Consider the following 21,337-nt stretch of genomic DNA (forward strand, 5'->3'; position numbering starts at 1 on the left):
AAGCTTTTGTACCATAGACTGTAAAAAAGTAGTTTGTACGGTTTGGTACTGTACTAGAGTTAAAGACGCAGTTGTGTGAAGTGATAGTATGTCCCAAAGCTTGCCTACTCTTCTACTACACACTCAAAAGTGTGTACTTTTTCTTCACCAAAAGAGTGCACACTCTAAGAGCGTAGTATAAGTAGGCACATTGGGACGCAGCATTACACACATCCAATTCACCCGACCCACATAATGGAGAGATGTGATTGGCTGGAAGGGGCTTGGAGGCGGGCTCAATCGTCTTTTCCAGGCTTCTCATTGGTCAGCGCGGTACAGTAAGTTACGAGTCAGAGCGTTAAACCTTTCTGTCCGTTCCGCTCGCTTGACAGACACCGTTCTGCTGCTCGCCCTAAAGCGATTCCAAAGATCTAACATGCAAGCGATACAAAGACACTAGTTCACACAGAAAAGGTGAGTAGATTTCTGCATAATTCTGTCGTTGATCTCTATTACATTCGTTTTTTTTCCTGGCGCGCACCAAAGCGGAACCGAATTCCCACCTAGAAATACGATTAACGCGCAACGATTGCGCTTTGCCTTTGTGATCCTTCATGTCGTCACTCATAACCGAGCATGTTATACTTGAATATATGCTTTTTAACCTTTGTCATTTGCTGTAATTCGAGTGGATGTATCTGATGTGTTGTCACTGCGGATGTTCGTGCGTCACTCTCGTGTCGTCACGTGACTCCTAGTGCTGCAAACAAACCAAACCAGTCGCGACGAAATCCCGTCTATATTTATTATTTTTTTTAAATATCCGAGAAACGAAACCAAAAAGTATATGTAATTATATTTATCTAAAATACAACTCCTGACAGCTTTTTAATTTAGTTTACATTATTTTTTAATTAGACGCTGAGTGACGTAATACGATCGTTTGTTACGCACAGTTAGTTACGCATCAACAAAACGCCACTGCGCCCTTGATCATTCTGTTTCTGCCGAGATCAAATGATAACAAGCTAACTAGACAGTCCTGTTTATCTCTTAGCAATGATTGTTTATGTAAATAGCATACTCATGCTCAATTTGATGGGACTGGCAATTTCGCTGCATAATGCAAAATAGTATGCAGTGCACACTGTACAGTGCACATAGTATTCAGTTGTGAACACAGCCACTCTGTACTATTGTTAGGATCTGGGGGCCAAGGCTTGGCTGGTTAGCTTGCTTAGTTCACCGCTTCTAGTAGATGTCGAAACTTGTGACCAAAAATCCTCTTTCTACATTAAAGACCATTCAAAATTATCCTTGCATTCTGACTTGATTAAACATTTTGCAAGCAACATAAACATCCCAATAAATTCATTATGTTACAGCAGATGTTTTTACCAATTATTGCCAGTTTTAGGGTGCTTAAAAGCGTCATATAGACTTGTTTTTCCCTGCTTAGGCTGATGTAACAGTGGTGACACTGACAACTAATAGCCTTTGACTATGGAGGTCAGTAGGCTAATGTCTGAACCTGCTGTGCTCTTTAAATACTCTTTTCCATTGACGTACCAACTTAAGGCAGGACACCACAGGTTGATTAATCACAATAAATTAAGACAATTGTTTTGTATTACAAGTTTTCTGATATGTTCCGTTTAAATATGCAAATTAGATACTTAAATATGCACTCATTTGCATACAGTTCCAGAACAGAAATATGAACACTGGATAAAGCCAGGGTTCAAAAGTCTTGTTTTGTTTTGTTGACATATTAGAGTTAATCATAGTTTATCATAATAAGAATTGTCAACACCCAGAAAAAAAAATATTTTTCACTCTTTTTAGGAATAAAATGATAAAAGAAGTATGATGTATGAACAAACCCCTCTGTAAAAACCTTCAGAATATAGATAGGATTAAAACTGAAGGTTGTTGTATGTCAGTGCTACTGGAATGGACATTTCTGGCAAAAAAACGGCCTGATATATATTGTAATTTAAATCTATAAACACAAGTAAATAAAGTATAATAATATAAAGCCTTAAATGTGTAACTTGCATGTTTTCTTTCCACTAGTCTGAGAGAAAACAAATAGCCCAAAATTGATCAGTGCAGAAAGATTTTACCTGTAGTGTCTTACCTTAAACCACTATTAGTCTTGTGTGTGTGTGTATATATATATATATATATATATATATATGACTTTTCTAGCAGTTCCCTCTTTAGCACAGGAAAGATAATTTGCTTAAAAATTCAGAACATCTTTGCAACCATGTGCAAAACTAGTTTATACAAAATTGCTGATCATCATCTCAGAAGTGCTACAAAACTTTGACCCTCACCTCTTTCTCCGCAGATGGAGGACGTGGCCTCAGCCCCTGTTCTCGCAGGCCCGTCCCAGCCCGCGTTTTCCCACCCGTCGGCCTCCGAGCGTCGGAAACGCAAGTCTGGCACCGCTAACATCTTTCAGGGAGTAAACCTGAGGCAGCTCAGACGGCTCTTCCAAGCGGCGGGGGACCCGGACCCCGAGCAGAGAGCCCGGATGGTGTGGGGGAACCGGAGAGCAGCGGGTGGAGAGGAAGAGGACGAGGACGAGGACGGAGCGATGGCGGAGGTGGAGACGGGTTTGGCTCAGGCGCTGGTGGGACTCCGAGTCCGAGCGCGGAACCGAAGTGGCCTCAGGGTGGAGTCTCATAAAGACAGCACAGGAACAAGATGGGTGCGAGCGTTCGGTCATCTCATGTGAGAGAGAGAAATCAGTTATTTCAAGATGAGGAAAAAATATGGGAACATGCAGTACTCATTAAAGTGTTTATGCTGTATTATTGTATTGATACAGCAAACTAAATGTAAGTATTAAACTTCTGTAATGAATTCAGTCTGCAGCTCTGAAATTAACTTAATGTACAGACTCAAACTGAAATGTACAAAATAAAGGCTGTGTCATTTTTTTGGGGGGTAAACTGTTACTTAAAATTTAACCAACATCATTGTAATATTTATACATACCTCGCAAGACCTGTCAAGATTATGTCTGGGTCACATTATACCCCAAAATGACAAAAAGATAAACAGTTAGAAAACACATTAATACATAAAGCAGATGAAGCTTACTTTTGCACAATTTGCACAAAAAAAACAAAAAAATATTATAACTATATATATATATATATATATATATATATAGTGTGTATGTATATATTGTTGACATTGGCAAAACAGACCTCATTCTCATTACTTGCAATGCAAAAATAATGATATATGATTTATATTGGTAAATTATTTATACATAATGGTAGTATTTGTTTACTGCCTTCATGCTGTTTGCAAGTCATTGTATTGCAGTATTTTGTAATAATATAATACAGTACTTTATTGTATTTCAGTAATTACCATATTACTGAACTAAAAATAAAAAAATATACACTGTAAAAAAAAAAATCTGACATTTACGGTACCGGCAGCTGTGGTTGCCAGAACTTCACCGTAAAAAAATATGGTAGCAACATTTTAGGTTTTACAGACTTAACTTAAATTCACAATAAAATACCGTATTTCATTAACTGATGTAATGTTAATAAACCAACATACTGAAGTGTTAATATCATTGTAATGCACTGATAACCACCAAAAACTGGTGGTGATGAGAAAGTCACATGATGAACCAAAGCTCATCACAAACAACTTTTCTACGAGCTGAGGAGGGCAATACTTATATATAGAAGGTGCACAGTGTCATTCACACAAACACTAAACCCAATCATGGTGACACACATGATACTGAAATAATGCAATAAACATTAATTTAACAACATTAGATGTAAGGTTAAACCCTAGTGTACACAACTGATAAGAAACACAACAAAAAGAAGAAACATGTTATTTCAACAAAAAAAACATCAAATATGAAGTGTCATGCAGGGAATTCTGGGAGTGTCAATTTACGTTTTTTCACTGTAAATTATACAATGAATTTTTCTTGAGTATTTTACTGTAAAATCACATTAAATGTAATTACATGTATTCACCGTATATAGTATGGAAACTTACTGTTAACCAGTTAACAGGTTTTTACTGTAGCATTTTTAGTCTTTTACTGTTAAAATCACAACCATTTTTTACAGTGTATTTAATAATTTTGCACACAAATAGTTGCAAAAACAACAACAACTATAAGTACTTTTTTTTTTTTATATTCGAAACATTTTTTCCTTTTGATTTTTGGTTTAAATGTGAACTTAGATGTGATTGCATTTAATTTACACTAGCAGATTCACTAGTGTCTATTCTGATGCACATGGCAGCTCTGTGTGTGTGTGAGAGTTAATGGAAACATGCTAATCTGAACAAATTTAGGTCATGAGATCAGCCACATTAAAGACCCTGTAAACAAACAAGAAAATTAGGCACGGGTCACACACACACACACGCCTGTGAACATCAGACTGTGCGTGAGAATACCGTAGTGATCTAATAAGTGCATGCATTATTATTTAATCACCCATAAGAATCAACGAGGGCTCACTGGGACAGACGTCTGAAGTCATCACTGGAGATGAAGATAATGCCAACAATGATGATGACGATGCATCTGCTTTGGGAGCCTGTGGGGGGCAGAGCTCTTTTGAGGCTGGATCATGTGACCAAGCTGACTTCCTGCCCCCAGAGGAAGAGACTCAGGGGCCCTCGGGTGGCCCCAGATGGAGCTGGAACGGTGTTCAGGAGAAGGACCCCGAGCGATACCTGCACCGGATCCGACACTGAGGCAGCAGAGCGGCATCCAATCAGATTACTGCCTGAGAGACTCGCTGTCACCGTAGATTTACTTGAAGCCACCGCCTCAATCAAACACTAGACTTAATCGAGCAACGATCAACACTACAGCACCTGCAACGGCCAGGAAGGCACATTAACAATAATCCCGCAGGATTACACTCCTTTTATACCTTAACACACTGTTTACGGGTTTGTGCCATTCTTACATCCTCAGACCTGATTGCACAATAACAGTCAAACACTATTATAGGGATAGTTCACCCAAAAATGACAGTTCTGTCTTAATTTACTCACCCTCATGTCGTTACAAATCCAAATGACCTGCGTTCTAATGCAGAACACAAAAGGAGGTGCTCATGCTGCTCTTTTCTACACTGACAAAAAATCCACAGCAAAACTATTAAAAATACAACAACTTTTTTGGAGCAAATCTTGCAAAACCTGTCTAGGTCACATTATACCCAAAGGCAAAAGCAGTGAGATAACGTTTTTTCATAAAGCAAATGAAGACAAACAAACAAAACATTACTTGCAATGCAATAATGATACATTGTTCATATTGTAAACGTATTTATGCTAAAAAAAAGATATCGTATTTCAGTAACGATAGTCACCTTTCATGCAAGTAGATGTACTTAAGTGTCTATCAGTGAACTGAGGCAGTTAAACTCCAAAAAAAAAAAACATAAAATCACCAAAAAAATGTGATTTATATATTTTTGTCATTTTTTGTGTCTGTGCCCATTCACTGTCACTGCATTTATACTCATTGTAATTATTTTATACTGAAAAGAGAAAATCATAGTGGTTTGGAACAACACGTGGGTGAGCAAATTACAAGATTCTCTTAGTTTTTTGGGTGGCGATCTGTTCCTTTAAATGCATTGATTTAAGTCTCATAGATGCTTCCAGAGCCCTATCAGCTTTTTTGTTTCGTTTATAATATATGTACGGGGCCGAAGAGTGCTGGGTTTCTGTTATTTAATGATATGCGCTTGTATTTGGTTCCAAAACACTAGTTTCTCAATAGTCCTCATCTTCAGGGAGCATTCTGCCTTCCAGTGGTGTTTAATGGTCAATATCTAAAAAATATAAAAGAATGTATTTGCATTTACTGCAGTTCTCTTCAAATCATTAGTGTTGTTTTAGATACAAATAGTCTGTGGTAATATGTAAACGATGCATACGTAGTATCACCTGCAGATGTATGCTGGACACTATTAGTGTTGATTATTTAACGTCTTCTTCTGTCAGACAGACAGTTACAAGCAATATGGATGAAAACATGTAGCCGAAATCAATGAACACTAATACATGCACAAGAACAAGTTATTTTTCTCCTCGCCATTAAGCTGGAACTTCCAATTAAACTGCTTTTGAAATAAAACCTGAGTCTTTTCTTTTATTGAGTACCGCACGGTTATAATTTTAGCAGCTTTCATTAAATACATTACATACAAATCATACAGTTCATTGTCACGTTTTAAGGTCAGTTTTGTTGACACCTGTGAATGCATTGTTAAAAAAAATCTTCAATTTTCAAATGAAATCAAACAACGAACAAAAAGAATGATGTCACTGCGAGAATGGAACGTTCCAGTGTTTCTGCACGCGCTCAGTAGAGCGCCGAGGTGACTCCGCCTCCAGGTTATGAACGGCAGACATGCGAGCATAAAAAAAAAAAAAGAGAAAAATATAATGCTAATGAAAAAAAAAAAAAAAGCAGGAGAGAATGTGACTTTTCAACGAAAAACGAAACTAACACAAGAAAACCCTGACCAGAAAACACTCACGAATGATGCAGTTGAGCAGCGTGCCGCACAGCCGTCAAGCAGAAAGTTTCTCCTTCATCGCCTTATCGACATGCAGGTCATTCTGAACGCGGCTGTGTGTGTTCATACAGTGTAACAGTAAACAAGGCAATGCTTTCCTTCAGAATTATGTGTTTGTCATCAGTTATTGCTACTCTTGTTTGTTCCCGAAATCCCACCGAACAACGCAACTAAAACCAGGCTGTGCACACGCATGCAAGCCCACATCACCACCAGGTGAAGAAGGGTCTTCTGCTCTGGAAGCTCTGTGTGTAGGATTCGCTGTTGGCTCGCTGCGGCGCTCGTGCCGTCTCCACGATCACCGGCGGCATCTGCACCAGCTGCAGCGGGGTCTTCTCCTCCCTCAGCGCCTGACTCAGGTTCAGGATCTAGAGGAACGCAGGACAAGAAATGAGCTGAACCATGCCGAATCATAAGGTGGTTTTCATTCAACTGCCCTGCTCTCGTAGACCTCCTGTCACATCAGTGTGAAAATGTAGTAAGAGAAGAAAGATACCAAGAATGCGAGCTGTTCTGGGAGTTTAATTAGTGTCAAGCAGCATGAGAAATGGTCATCAATAACTGTTCATTTTTGCAAATTGAGATTAACAGTGTTTGTTCCAACTGTGAACCATTAATTAGAGTTCATATGAACCCTTTTAAATCCTTTAAGGGCATTTTCAACATTTAAATAATGTATTGTGGCCAAATAACAGGGCTGAGTAATAGTATTTGGTCAAAATGATCAATATTTTTTTCCCATTTCATTCGATGTTGATATTCATTACAATATTCTTTTATACCATTAATGGGGAAGGATATGCATTCCACGTTTGTTAGACCTCAAAAATGACAAGTAAACTCCACAGAAAGCTTTTAATTTAGGGCATTATGAAACCACTTTTATTTTTCACCAAATTCTGTGTTTTCGGTTTTATTTTTGCTGGATTCCATGTTTTATGATTTAATACAAATTCATCATCATCAAAATGGTGTCTACCGAAATGAATCCATAAAACGTTAACATTTTAATCAACCTTTTAAAATCTAATCAAATTAAAATATAACTATTCATTTACAACAATTTGTCAAATAAGGTCAAAAAAAAGAATTTTTATAGTGTATAAATTAATCATGGATGAAAAAAGTATCTTGGTATTCCTTAAAATTATTATTATTACTTTGAGAAGTATATTTTACTATACAACTGTAAAATACTTCTGTTATAACAATGTTAAACAGAACTTTTTCATGTTAAACCAAAATTGCTCATGACTCTCAGAGCAACTCTGAAGATGTAGGCTAATCAAACGTTTATTATAGACATTGTGGATTTATTTTTTTATGGTGAATATCAATATCGATTTATTGCACAGTCCTATTGTATAAAATATCATAATATTATAATGCAGATTATTGCTTTTAGTATCTTTAATCACAACTATAATACAGTTATAAATGACTCACCTGACCCCTCATTACTGAGACCTGCTTCTTGAACTGTCCTCTGTCGAAACCCGGGTCTTTCTGTCAGTGTTAACGTCAATACAAAGTCAATACCGAGCATTCATTTCACAGAACAGAAGTCAAACATGTCTGCGAGTCCCCAGCTGAATTAATCTGAATTTCAAAGCAATCTCTGCGACTCACCTTAAAAAGCTCATATAGATCTTCTTCAAGGTCTTTGATGAAGTTCGGGTCGGATAATTTGGGCAGAACTAAATCTTGGATCTCTTGGGAAAATGCAACTTTCGCTTGGGGCAGCCAAGCCCAGTAAAATGGGTCTACAGGAAATACATTCAACAAAACGATTGAACTGACTGCAAAAAACAACATCAAATGAAACAAAACACCTCAGAATACAACGTTTGTATTTAGCACTTGTCGAGCATATTGCAATGTGATTGGCCAGTAGTTGGTCATGTGCTTGAGAGGTGGATGATGATTGGCTTACAGGCTCTCCATGAATCTGGGTGTTTGAGAGGGAAGGCCAGACCATTGTCAATGGCTGCCAGTTTAATGATGGGGTCCTTCACCACCACCCAGTCACTGTCCTGCATGAGAAAAGCATTCGATAAACACAAACATGAGCATAAAAATGGGACAGAAAGTCTCCCAAAAAGGCATCTGGCCACTCACCCGGTTGCTTGATATATCCATCGGACAGTCATATTTGATGAGCCAGTTGTCATTTCCTCGATCTACAGATCCATACAACAAAATAAAGCCAATATATAGTTAAAATGTGTTTTTGGTCATTTCGTTTGACCTTGATTCTGTTGGTTACCTGTGTTTCTGATGATGTAATCCAGCACCACCAGTCTCTCAAACTGTAGCTGGAGTTGGCGATTAGTGTTTTCTGGTAAAGGCTCCGCCTCGAACCGGCGCAGCCAGAAATCAGCATCTTTATACCCCTCTACGAAAAGCTGGAATGAGCCCACCTACAAACAACCAATATAAACGAGTTCACAAACCTACAACAGCCAGCAGTGTGTATAAACCAACTAATTTTTCCTCAGTTTTTGTTTAGGAATTTACCACATTATAAACCTTGATTTGAACCAAAAAATTGTGTTTGTAAAGGTACAAGAATCTTTTATGAGTGAATGAACAACTCATCCCATTGCGAATGGCATGATCAAATTAGCCATGACGGTAAAACGCTAAACTTGGATTGATTGAGTAAATGAAAGAAAATAAAGATGAGAATATAAAAAAATAAAATAAAATAAAAATGGGATTGGATTTCCTTGCCCATTTATGATGATGGCTGTACAACTTCTCAACCATAAAGATGTATTTGTGGGCATTTTGCAGATGGCGTTGATGTGCTTGTTCACACTGAGCTTGAAATTAACTGAGACTTATATTTTATGTTTAATAAATAATATTTAAATACAAATACAACAATAAATTGTTTAAGCGCATACAGTAGCATATAATATCGCTCAACAATGTCAGAGCTCATGGCAGGTCTGTCTCGAAAGAAGAAATTAATTAAATTTTTACTTCTGAAACCGTACTATTGTGCTCTATATAGTTTATAAACCCAAGGTTATTATAATGAACTAAAGCTAAAACCATTAAAAAACGTTTTATTACTTGAATTATAAAACGGAGAGTTCCGGTCCTTGATTCTGATTGGCTGAGCCAAGTTCGAAGCTGTTGTAAATTACTCTACAAACATACACCTTTGTTTACTTCTGTGTGTTGCTCAGCAACCACTTTGTTGGAACCACAACTGTTTCTGAGGAACTACATTGTTTGGCGGAAGACTAATGTTTTTATTAATATCATTACACTTTATTTGCTCAGTTTTATTTTGTGAAACTTTATTACGTATATGGAATAACCATTTTATAAAAGCAATAAGCCCCGTGAAACCGTGGTTTACAGTAAATTTATAACAGCTAACTCCGCTTCGCGTCGTGCCTAACAACGCCCCTTAGCTGTTATAAATTCACTGTAAACCACGGCTTCCTCGAGACTTTACTCGGTCGATGGCGCTGTAATTAAACGTCTCACTTGATAAATACACCACCTGAGAGAAAGAGAGCACAGAGAATGCTTTATATAGGACGCATCCATCTTCTCTGTCACCAGTCAGCAACAGAGATGTTGTGGGAGTGTGAGCCGTTATGTTCAGCTGTGCGGTTGACTGGTGTGTTTTCATGCGTGCTAACAACAGGAAACGAAAGACGTTGACTAACAAACACCAAACCATCACGACTATCACCCTACTTTCTCACGTCCTCATTCACCTCGCTTTTGGTTACGGTGAAGATGCACAACTGTGGGTGTCGTTCTCATACCTTTGTGCGCGGCACGATGTTGAGCTCTAGTTTCTGGTCCACCAAACTGGCGCCGGCCTCTGACAGGTAGCCCTGATTCAGAACCAGACAGTCCCGGCCGAAACAGCACGGACAGCAGAGCTTCTGCAGCCATTTGGTCCACTTGGGGTTCAGCTGGCCGTACGGTTCCTCGTTCTTTGGTTTGAAGACGCCGATGATCTTCTGTTGGAGAAGAGAGAGGACATTTCAGGTCAGGTTTCCTGAAGCGACACGTGCGGTTCAGAGCAAACGTCTGCTCAAACTGAGACTTTCACACGTTACGCTTTAGCATGACAGTAAAACAGCATTTTTCCCATGAGCAAACCAACGCTACCGTACACATATTAGACTAAAATCACATTCATAACCAAGGTTATTTTAGTTAAATAAAACTAAATGTGCAATTATTTTGAGGTTAAACACGTTCTCATATCCTAGTTTAATATGCTGCAACAACCAAAAGGAAGATTTAAACAAAAAAGAAATTAAACAAGGATGCATTAAAGTGATCAAAAGTGACAGTAAAGACATTTATGATGTTATGAAAGATTAAAACTTTTTATTAATCAAAGAATCCTGGAAAAAAAAAAAATGCATCCCGGTTTCAACAAAAATATTAAGCAGCACAGCTGTTTTCAGCATTGATAATAATCAGAAATGTTAATGAACAAATCAGCATATTAGAATGATTTCTGAAGATCATGTGACACTGAAGACTGGAGTAATGATGCTGAAAATACAGCTGCGCATCACAGGAATAAATTACAGTTTATAATATATTCACATAGAAAACAGCTATTTTAAATTATAATAATATTTCACAATATTGCTGTTTTTATTGTATTTTTAATCAAATAAATGCAGCTTTAGTGAGCATAAGAGACGTCTTTCAAAAACATTATAAAATCTTACCGGACCCAGAAATGCAAGTTTCACAATAGTTACACATTTAACCTTATTTTTAGACACTGATTTCCCAACCAAGAGTGACTTTTAACAAAGACTTCGTCTGGCCTCCATGACTCATCTGAGATTTGATTTGATGTGAATGAGAAACTGGCCCGGCGCACCACCTGACCATACATATGGTCATGTGCCTTATGACTCATGTGAGCTGCCTCACTAGTGAGCAGATGAAGCTTCCAGCACGTTCACTACCGAGAGGACGAACACCAGCCCTGCACCGCTGAAGATCAAAGACATGAGGAACATCTCACAAGAAAACAAAACACCAAATGACATCAGATCAACTCAGTTCTGCCCCCTACAGGCTGGAGTATGTAGCACAATTCAGTCAACTCTGATCAGACTAACTAAAATTAATCATCATGACTAGGGTTGCAAAAAGGTGGAAAATTTTCAGTAAATTTCGGAAACTTTCCAGTTTTTTTTTTTTTAATATTCCAGGGATCTTTGGAAAGTTTCCAGAAATTTACCGGAAATTTTCCACCCCTTTGCAACCCTAATCATGACTAATAATCATGTCCTATGACTGGCCAGAAGCTCACTTCTTGTCAAATTCACCAGGATTACATTATAAATGGAAAAAATGGGTTTGTTTGCAGCTTGTGTGCAGATAGAAATTGTTATTTTTGGTCACTTCACAACTTACTTCATTTGTCATTTTCAAATTAAACACTGAAAACTTTAAACTATCTGAACTAGTACAGAATAACGTGATTTGACCGAGGAGTAACAACACTGGGAACTCCCACAGAAAACATGTAGTAAATCTCAGTTCCTCTTCATGTTGATGTAGCAAAACTGGAAGAGTCTCTTTGTTAAAGTCCATCTTTTCTATAAGGATTATTATCAGTCATTATAAAGTTCCTCTCACACATTCACTCAGTTCTGCTGAACTGACACAACAGAACAACCAGTCGCTCTCTGATAAATATAATCAATGCAAAACATTTTAACCTTTGAGTTCTTTCCGAATGAAGGGAACTACAAACCGGGTCTAAAGCCGAGAGTTATGGCGTTTTGTGATTCTGTGGCTGAATGAAAGCAAGCCCAATGTCTAACACACTTCACCAGCCATTAGAAGTCAAACTGCAGAATTAGGCCGCTTAACGCATGTGACATGCCTTAAAGCATGTCAGACCATCACGGTAATTCCACGGTTTCATTTAAAGCAGAGAGGAACCGAGTATGCACTGATGAAATGACCACCGTTACTAAATAACCCTGAGCGGTTCTGTATTCTCTCACAAGGAGAAAGTGTTGCAAGTCTTTTGTTTAATGATCAATGATGATGGCATTTGTCTCAAAACTGAAGGAACTGCCTATCTAGTGAACAAACATTCCAAGAGTGACTAAAAATGCTGCCTCGATGGGTTTTGAGCTGGATACTAGAGTTCAGATATGCTGTTTATCAGCCATTAGCGGTCGACCACTACTTAAAACACACAAAGTACCGTGTCAAATCCAATGCAAGCTTCTTACATTAGAAGCTCAGACGCCAAAGAAGGGTGTTTCTTCAACTAAAGACACTTTCGAAAATAAATACTCTTAAAATACACTTGTATCTGCTGTAATTTGCCTGCAAAACAATGTCCCACGAGGGATTCCAGTGTTGTTATTGTTAACTAAAACTAATAAAAATAATTTTTTTGTTAACTGAAACAAATCTGCCTCTTAAAATACACTTGTATCTGCTGTAATTTGCCTGCAAAACAATGTCCCACGAGGGATTCCATTGTTATTGTTAACTAAAACTAATAAAAATAATTTTTTTGTTAACTGAAACAAATCTGAAATAAAATTCAATATTAGATGAAAAATGTACTAAAATTACTACAGCTAAATCTGATAAAAAGCTAAACAGAAATAATAAAAAAACTAACAAAAATGACAAAAGCACATAAGAATATGTTATAGCTCATTCAAAATAGTAATGAATACTTTAATTGTCTAAAATAATACTAAAATAACACTGGTATGTGCATCACATTTCTAAACACTCTTTGCATTTAAGTCCCATCTTCACTGGCAATAATGCACAAAAATAAAAAAATAAATAAAGTTCATGTAATAATTACCTTGCTTACTACATTAACTAACATTTGTTACAGTATTTTATCATTTAAAAAATAGAACTGTTCATTGTTAGTTCATTTTAGCTCAAGTCTATTAAATAATATTAACAGATACAACTTTTGATTATAATAATGTATTAGTAAATGTTGAAATTAACATTAATTGAGATTAATAAGTGCTTTTCATTGTTAGTTCATATTAACTAAGGTAGTTAACTAATGTTTACAAATGGAACCGTACTGTAAAGTTGCCAAAATAATAACTCATTCCTAATCACTTTGAATTTTATGAGAGCTGTTACCTTGTATTCATTTTTCATATGAAAGACGTAGTGCATATCTGCTGGGTAATTGAGTGTGTACTGATATGAGCTCTATCTCTGCATGATAATGCACTGTCGTTTCACTAAAGAGAGTTAGAAAGTGCCGGTAAGCTTTTTGTCTATGGATCAAACAACTAGTGAGCTGCCTGCCTAGGAACTGTGATGCATAAAAATGCTATCTAGATTTTGAACTAGGGGCCTGATAATGCTGCTGTCCTGTGCAATAACACAGCAATGTGTCCAACGCCCCTAAAAGTGAAATTTACCTGGTTTTTATCACACATTCATCATTTGTAATTGCACATCTGCGCAACCAAAGTGATGTGTTCACAAGTTTCCAAGACAGTTTCACTTTCACATTCACATTCACATTATAAAAACACATAAAAGTGCCTGCAGATGAAGAAACACACAACTGTCTGACAAACTCAACCTAAACTGTAGGCTACAGAAACAGATTTCTGGTTTGCATGACTCGAGGCCTGACCTGATGACACAGCTGTTGCACTATTACACAGCATGATCAGCTCTGTGTGAAGCTGTGAATGCACTGAAAACTCAGCTTATGTAACGGGTCACAAATCAAGATATGATGAACTCTCACCTCTGCTGAATCTTTGACGAAGTAGCTGCCGCTGGAGCCCTGATAGATGCGCTCGGGGTAGTTGCCCTCCTCGATGGCCCGCTCCGCCTTCCGGATGATCTCTCTGAACTCCGGATCCTCCGGGAACTCGTTCCTGTGAGGGTCGCGGGCCGACGCGCCTCGGTCTCGGTCCAGGAGCGGCTGTCGCTCGCGGCTGCGTCCGGGACTCCCGGCCGGCAGACGCACCACGGAGCCCGGCGTCCCTCCAAATCCGCCCCGGGGACTGGTCGGCTCGGCGGGACCGTAGCTGAAATCGTTGGAATCGCGAAGCGGAGAGACTAGCGGGCTCGTCTCGTCCATGGCGGAGAGAGGAGGACAGAGGGGGGAAAGGGGGAATTACCCGATTTGTCACCGTAACGAAATTATGTGGCTCCGTACAGCAGATCGCCAACAAACAAATCACATGACAGCTAGCTTCCAGAAAGAGGCGGGGCTAATGCGTCATCGCAATGCCACTGACCAATCAGCGCTTCAGAACGCTCTTGTTTTTCTACATGTAGAAGGTGATTGGTTAGAATTATACCACCCATTTCGAACATGTGATCAAGCACAACATCACTGGAGTCGATGCATAGAGACACAGCGACAATATTGCTATATGTATTTGATTTGTGACTCTTCCAATAAGAAAACTGTAAAAACTGTGAATCTTTTTAAAAGGTACATTATTTTCTTGCTCCCTGGCATGTAGTATATTAATGTCATTCTGTGTTTCATATATTATAATAATAAAAAAAGTGACAATATTGCAGAAAAAATGTTTTTAAATTACTTTTTACAAATATTTAATTATGACTAAGGAAACGTGAAACCCTATAAATTATACATAAACAATGGCAAAGTTTAAGGCTTCTCTGACATTGCTTTATTTTTGCATAAAAGCTGCATAATGAAAGCTACATGCAAACGTAGTTGAACACAGAGGCTGCGTTGTTCTATATAATGGAAGTGGATGGGGACTACCATTAAATACTCTATTTTTATAATAGTCTATCTATTCAGCTAAATAATTTTTGTGTTTCATGAAAGAAGATGTCATACATAATTAAAACGTCGTGGGGTTGAGTAGACGACAGAATTTCATGTTTTGCTGTGAACTGTTTCTTTAAGAACTGTCGTCTGTTCCACTAAATAAGGCATTTTCTGTAAATCAGTGAAGTTAAGCACCACGGACTTCCACAGCTTCAACATTCTGAAGCAATTATCTAAATGTGGAGTTCGCCGTGTGCTCTGTGCTGGAGGATGATTACTGTGATGGCCTCGCGGGCGGGTCACATGAAGAGTGTTGTAGCAACACGAGTTTCCAAGGGGAGGAGATGCGGAGACCCTCAGTGGAGACACGATGACACATTCACATCATGATGCACAGCTCATATGGTATCTCAGTGCAGCAGTAGAGTGTGCCGGTTAGTGTACAGCACTGAGTAGATCAATGGCTGCTGATGCGGAGGAGGCAGACTGTGATCTGACAGCACAAGACTCTTCCCCGGTCAATGAGCTCTCCTTCAGCCTGCAGAACCTCCAGTGTCAGGATGGGTGAGAGAACTTAGACTTTTTACATTTATTTATTTTTAAATATTTTGTAAGGAATTAAAGTGATATTAAAAGTGCATTTTCCCCCTCTCTCTCTCTCTCTATATAAGGCTAGTTATTTCACATTTATATATTATAATTAATATTGATATTTGTTGTGACTATTTACTATAGTTATTATTAATTATTAATCATACTGTTCATATGAATCTATAATAATATCTATAAAACTAAACACAAAGGAAACATTTTTGTTATACAGATGGAACTGCCATATTTACATATAAATGTACCCTAAATAATATTTAAAGTGATCACTAAAGTGGTCTCATATAAATTGTCAGTGGTCAATTTTAATACATATTTTATTTATTTACTTTCTTGTTTGCTTTTTTTTTTACTGGGTCCTATATTGACACCCATTTTATCTGTTTTTTTTTTTTTTAACTATTAGTTTTATGTTATAACTTATATTTGATGCACATTTACTTTAAGTCTGAGTCCGAAGAGCTCGCCCCCCTGGAGAAAGCTTGTTTTGACGCCTGAATGCATCAGCCCGCCGCTCAACACCCTCTCCAGGGAGAGAGAGACGCTGACAGGTCTGGACAAGAGCTTCTCTCACACACACACACACACACACACACACACACACACACACACACACACAAACACTTAATTAACTCTCCTCTGAGGACACTTCAAACTCAAGCTGTTCCAGCTCCTTGTGTTTGCACATTTAGATTAGTTTTGTCTTATGTTTGAAGACTCTGTTAGATCAATTTGTTTTTTTAAATCCTGGAGCTAGTCACCTCTCCTCAAATGTTTCTGCTTAAGATGCATATATTCTTTATATATTCATTCATTCTAAGAATTAGTAACTGAAATACCAACAGAAAATTACTTGATTAAATTTTATCCTTTGCTATTCAAAACTGTTCATCCACAGTTATGAATTATAGTGCTGTGAATTTTCTCTTAGTCTCTGCAGTGAGAAGAAGACGAGCAAGGTAAAATAAACATGCATGACCTTATTTTAATAATGCATTTCATTAATAATCAGCGATGTTGACAGCAGTGTTATTTTATTATGGAGAAACTATCCTTGTTTTTTATTATTATTTTGAATTAGTTTTTTTTATATATATTTTCTGTTTTCATTTTAATTTATAGTTTTAGAAATTTCGTGTTTTTGTCATTTTTATATGTCTATATAGTTTTTATTAATTTTTATTTCAGTTTTAGTTACTTTAGTACATCAAGGTAAGCCAAATGAAAATGACAAATGTTGCCTTGGCATTTTTATTTTTCATATTATATTTCAAGTTGTTTTAATTACTTGCAATAAACCTGTATCACAGTTACAGTGGGTATAGAAAAGAATCACCCCCCTTTAAAATAATCACGTTTTGTTGCTTTGCAGCCTGAAATGAAGACGGACACAGTTTTTGTTTTATCCAGCTGTATTTACTCAGTGCAACTTATAACATCCCAGTGAAAGCTATAGAGGGTGATTCTGTTCTAAACCCACTGTATTAGAAAACAAGCCGTCATATGTCCTGTGTTTGTCTCAGCAGAAGCCTGTCTCCTGACTCCTCTTCAAACACGGTAGGATACAGTAACCAAACACAGTAAATAAAAAGTAAAAAAAAAAATTATTTTAAAATAAATAATTTATATAAAAATTATTTTCATGACACTTTAACCCATTTACAGCTCTCATAATGTATCTGATGTTCTTTCTGCACTTTTTACGTCCAGCCCAGGTCTCTGTGGAGGAACTGTCGCGATTCTCCTACCAATAAGGAGAATGAGCGAGCCATTGTTAGTAACACTTATATATATACGCTCATTTACATTAGCCCACATATTATTACTTATGAAACCAGAATGTCATTTGAAATATCCTCCTGACTACCAGCTATGGAGTTTTGTCCTCTGTAGAGGACATTATGTTTTAGCATTTTCTCTGAGACGTTACATGTCACAGTTTTAAGTCTGGATGTCCTGTACAGAGCACATTCAGGGCTTTTCAGAGATACCACGACCACATTTAAAAAAACGATATATCGAAAAACCCAGCCCTAATATACATATATATATATATATATATATATATATCCTCCCGACTCCCAGCTATGGAGTTTTGTCTTCTGTAGATTTCACCATGACCACTCCCTCTCCTTGGTATTTAAAAATGGCTGACATTAATTACATGATCAAATTTAACACCGTTATGGAAATATAGTATTTTGTAATTTGACTAATTTTCTAATTGTTTGTCATAAATCAACATTTCAGAAAAATGTTATGGGGTTTTAAATCAAAATATGACTATGTTACGAAACAGGACATTGATTTCATACATGTCCGCTGTAGAGGACACCAGGACTTAAAGCATGTTTAGTACACATTTTGGGAGACACAACAAATGAATAGGGGAAAAAAAAAATCAATATTTCTATGAAATATTAGATATTATGAAAATCTTGCCAATTATTACTCCCATTATTGCACCAATTTTAAAACACATTAAAATTCAAATTAGATACTGTTTATAGATACATTGTATATAATGGGGGAAACCCATTTATGGCCATTTTACACATTTTTCATAAAGAAAAATGGTTTTAAAAATATCTTTCATAACATAGTTGAGAATCGTCTTTATATAAAGTTTGGTATAAAAAATGAAAATTGATTTGTGATTAAAACAAAAATCCCACTGTTTTCACCTTTTCATGTCTATTCATGTCTTTTTATTTCTTAAAAAACAGGACTTTTTAAAGTCCCAATGTCTTCTACAGAGGAAATGGCATAACATATGAATAAAATATCATTTAAAAAATGTTTTATTTTTCACTTTTTTTCTTATGCTCTAAACAATGTAATGACATGACAAAATACTAAATTCACAAAACTGAGTGGACTTTGAGATTTGTAACTTTCTAGATCTTTTTTATGCCCAAACATACACACTACACACTGACTAAAATTAAAAAAGTGAAAAAGCATAATAGGACCCCTTTAAATGTGCGTCACTGGCTTCCAGTTATTTTATTTGTACAAAACATTCCGTTATGCTGCTTGATATTGCAAACTGGAATTTATTATCATGTTTTGAGTGTATTATCATAATTATAAGCACACTGGTTTGTAGTGCAAATAGTTTGACCGTTTACTGCACTTTGGTATTCTTCTAGTTCTAGTGCAGCTAATGAATCGGAAGTCTCCACATTCACAGAAAATTGCTTAATTCCGTGTTATATAATAAGGTGGATCTGTGAGTCTTGGCATGATGTTGGTACTTTGCACTGTATTGTTTTGTACACTGGGTCAAGCTCATAAAGGGCGTGTTTCATTGCACCTGCATTCAAAGTGAAGGCCTCAACATTTGTCCCGCAGAAGCGACTGCGCGTGCGTCTCTCCAGTAGATTCTCCAGTGCAGATGAGGCAGAACCAGCGGGCCGAACATGGAGACAGTACCGCAGTGACCCAGAAGAGGACGCCAGTCACCCACCAGAGACGGCTGCGGTCGACCTAACGGTGAGGAGGAGATCATGCACGAACAGAGAGTACCTGCGGTGAAAGATGCTTGTGTTATTTGTTTTTCACTCTCTGCTCGTCTGCAGGCGGCTGCGAGGCTCGGACAGCTGACGTCACGGCGGAAAGCCCCGCCCACACGCGTCACTCAGGACGCCGTCAGTGACGTCACACTCATAGGAGACTTCAGTAAGGTTGGTTCCGCAAAACCAAAATGAAACAATATGACATATTTGAAAGTGAAACATGGTATTCCTCAAGACAAACATGAGGTTTATCAACGGGGAAATTATCTAAGCATGAAAAGGGTTCTAATGTGCAAATCAGCATATTATAAGGATTTCTGAAGATCATGTGACACTGAAGAATGGAGTAATGATGCTGAAAATACAGCTGCGCATCACAGGAATAAATTACATTTTACAATATATTCACATAGAAATATGTTCTTTTAAATTGTAATAATATTTCACAATATTACTGTTTTTACTGTATTTAAAAAAAAAGAATGTAGCCTTTGTGACCATATGAGACTAATTAAAAAAACATTTAAAAAATCTTACCAACCTCAAACTTTTGAATGCTAGTGTCAGTTATTGATTGCTTAAAAGCAGAATGCTTATGTTTTAGATTAATATTGACATTTATGCATTTAGTAGATGCTTTTATCCAAAGAGATTAAAAGGTGATATAAGTCTGAACATGGTGGGACTGAAAGTGTTTTAACAAATTACAGTTAAATTATAGTTTATTCATGTTTTCAGTCTCGATTCAATTATTTCCATAGCAACACCTGCTTCCTGTTGAGAGTGGCGGCCATCAGGAGCTTCACTGTGTCAGCGCTCACACCGTAAGTAATCATCAACATTTTCTAAGCTAAAGTAGATCAAAACGCTGTGATAATAATGTGTTTTTTTTTCTCTTTCTCATATTAAATCTCCTTTTAATCTCAAAGCAGCTGAGATGGAAACATAAGCTTTTACTATGAAGGTAGAATGACGTCAAAAAGATTTGCATACGCAGGGTAATATTTGTGGAAGTGTACATAAGACTGTAAGCGTAAATTAAATTTGCATGCGCAAGAGAAGCTTTGTAAAGGTGTAAATCGTGTTTCAAGCGCAAGAAAAAAATATTTGCAGCATTTTACTGTTACTCGTAAGTGTAATTCATGTATTGTGAAACTGCAGCTTCATGCTAACGCAAAATAAATATGATCTGCATGCTTCTGACTTCCATTTTTCCGCGCTTACACTTTTGGCACGTTTTTTTCGCCAAAAGACGGTCAAAAGCACTGCAAGCCTGTGAACAGTGATTTGCAAGCGAAAACAACAGTTTAAAGAACTGCAAAACGGATTGACTGCATAGAACCAATCTGTATGTGTAAAAAAACAAACTGTTGCAAATGTCTAAATGACTTGTGCATGTGGGGCAAAAAGTTCCCGAAATAAACCGATATTTACAGCTCCGTCTTTCTTTTCTCTGCGCTTACAATTTTGGCACGATTCTCTCACTAACTGAGTTTTGCAAGCGTGAGGGGGAGGGCGGGGCCACCTTCTTCTTGTAGCCAATCAAATGAGTCTCTCGCTGACTCCATTTACTCTTATCTGATTGGTTCAATAAACATATCATACGCCTAGACATTAATCTTCATTTAGTTCAGGATCGTTCTTGCTGCCGGAATGGTACTTTTAACATACACATACAGTAAAAAAAAATAAGTAAAAAAATAACAACTTAATTAAAACATGATATTTTATAAGTTGTGTACCATTAGGCTATGTGTTCATACTGAATTTCGAGCTGTGTAGTTTCCTTCTCTTCCTCAACAGGCTATATGATATAATAGTTTATTGTAATATTATAT

General features: G+C 37.2%; 3 protein-coding genes across 4 annotated transcripts in view; 2 read left to right on the forward strand and 1 right to left on the reverse strand.

The window, feature by feature from the left end:
- The first annotated feature begins 337 nt into the window (after window positions 1–337).
- Window positions 338–5,542, forward strand: LOC107703811 (uncharacterized). Its single transcript, XM_016506557.1, has 3 exons — window positions 338–453; window positions 2,336–2,721; window positions 4,488–5,542. The coding sequence occupies exons 2-3, from the start codon at window positions 2,336–2,338 to the stop codon at window positions 4,741–4,743; spliced, it is 642 nt and encodes a 213-aa protein (XP_016362043.1). The 5' UTR covers window positions 338–453; the 3' UTR covers window positions 4,744–5,542.
- Window positions 5,497–14,858, reverse strand: LOC107703704 (phosphatidylinositol 4-kinase type 2-alpha-like). The gene is made up of 10 exons (XM_016506418.1): window positions 14,362–14,858; window positions 10,379–10,579; window positions 10,031–10,107; window positions 9,105–9,159; window positions 8,854–9,007; window positions 8,706–8,767; window positions 8,521–8,620; window positions 8,217–8,350; window positions 8,034–8,093; window positions 5,497–6,955 (listed from the first exon to the last, which is right to left on the reverse strand). The coding sequence occupies exons 1-10, from the start codon at window positions 14,698–14,700 to the stop codon at window positions 6,794–6,796; spliced, it is 1,344 nt and encodes a 447-aa protein (XP_016361904.1). The 5' UTR covers window positions 14,701–14,858; the 3' UTR covers window positions 5,497–6,793.
- A 780-nt stretch (window positions 14,859–15,638) lies between these two features.
- LOC107703809 (M-phase inducer phosphatase 1-like) overlaps window positions 15,639–21,337 on the forward strand; it is a 7,625-nt gene continuing 1,926 nt past the window's right edge. The window contains exons 1-8 of one of the 2 annotated variants that reach the window (XM_016506554.1): window positions 15,639–15,936; window positions 16,429–16,532; window positions 16,913–16,940; window positions 17,508–17,538; window positions 17,692–17,754; window positions 19,336–19,476; window positions 19,563–19,667; window positions 20,261–20,323. In XM_016506554.1, coding sequence (XP_016362040.1) covers window positions 15,833–15,936; window positions 16,429–16,532; window positions 16,913–16,940; window positions 17,508–17,538; window positions 17,692–17,754; window positions 19,336–19,476; window positions 19,563–19,667; window positions 20,261–20,323 — 639 coding nt within the window. In that variant the 5' untranslated portion in view covers window positions 15,639–15,832. The remainder of the gene's footprint in view (window positions 15,937–16,428; window positions 16,533–16,912; window positions 16,941–17,507; window positions 17,539–17,691; window positions 17,755–19,335; window positions 19,477–19,562; window positions 19,668–20,260; window positions 20,324–21,337) is intronic. The other variant, XM_016506555.1, reaches the window with a different exon arrangement.

This window comes from Sinocyclocheilus anshuiensis, unplaced genomic scaffold (assembly GCF_001515605.1).
Source record: "Sinocyclocheilus anshuiensis isolate Anshui unplaced genomic scaffold, SAMN03320099.WGS_v1.1 scaffold274, whole genome shotgun sequence".
Taxonomy (NCBI): domain Eukaryota; kingdom Metazoa; phylum Chordata; class Actinopteri; order Cypriniformes; family Cyprinidae; genus Sinocyclocheilus; species Sinocyclocheilus anshuiensis.

Coding starts and splice junctions, on each gene's coding strand:
- LOC107703811 (XM_016506557.1), top strand. CDS start 2,336: ATGGAGGACGTGGCCTCAGCCCCTGTTCTCGCAGGCCCGTCCCAGCCC. Junction 2,722..4,487: donor CGAGCGTTCGGTCATCTCAT/GTGAGAGAGAGA, acceptor ATCACCCATAAG/AATCAACGAGGGCTCACTGG.
- LOC107703704 (XM_016506418.1), bottom strand. CDS start 14,700: ATGGACGAGACGAGCCCGCTAGTCTCTCCGCTTCGCGATTCCAACGAT. Junction 10,580..14,361: donor TCGTCAAAGATTCAGCAGAG/GTGAGAGTTCAT, acceptor CTTCTCCAACAG/AAGATCATCGGCGTCTTCAA. Junction 8,621..8,705: donor TGGATATATCAAGCAACCGG/GTGAGTGGCCAG, acceptor TTTCTCATGCAG/GACAGTGACTGGGTGGTGGT.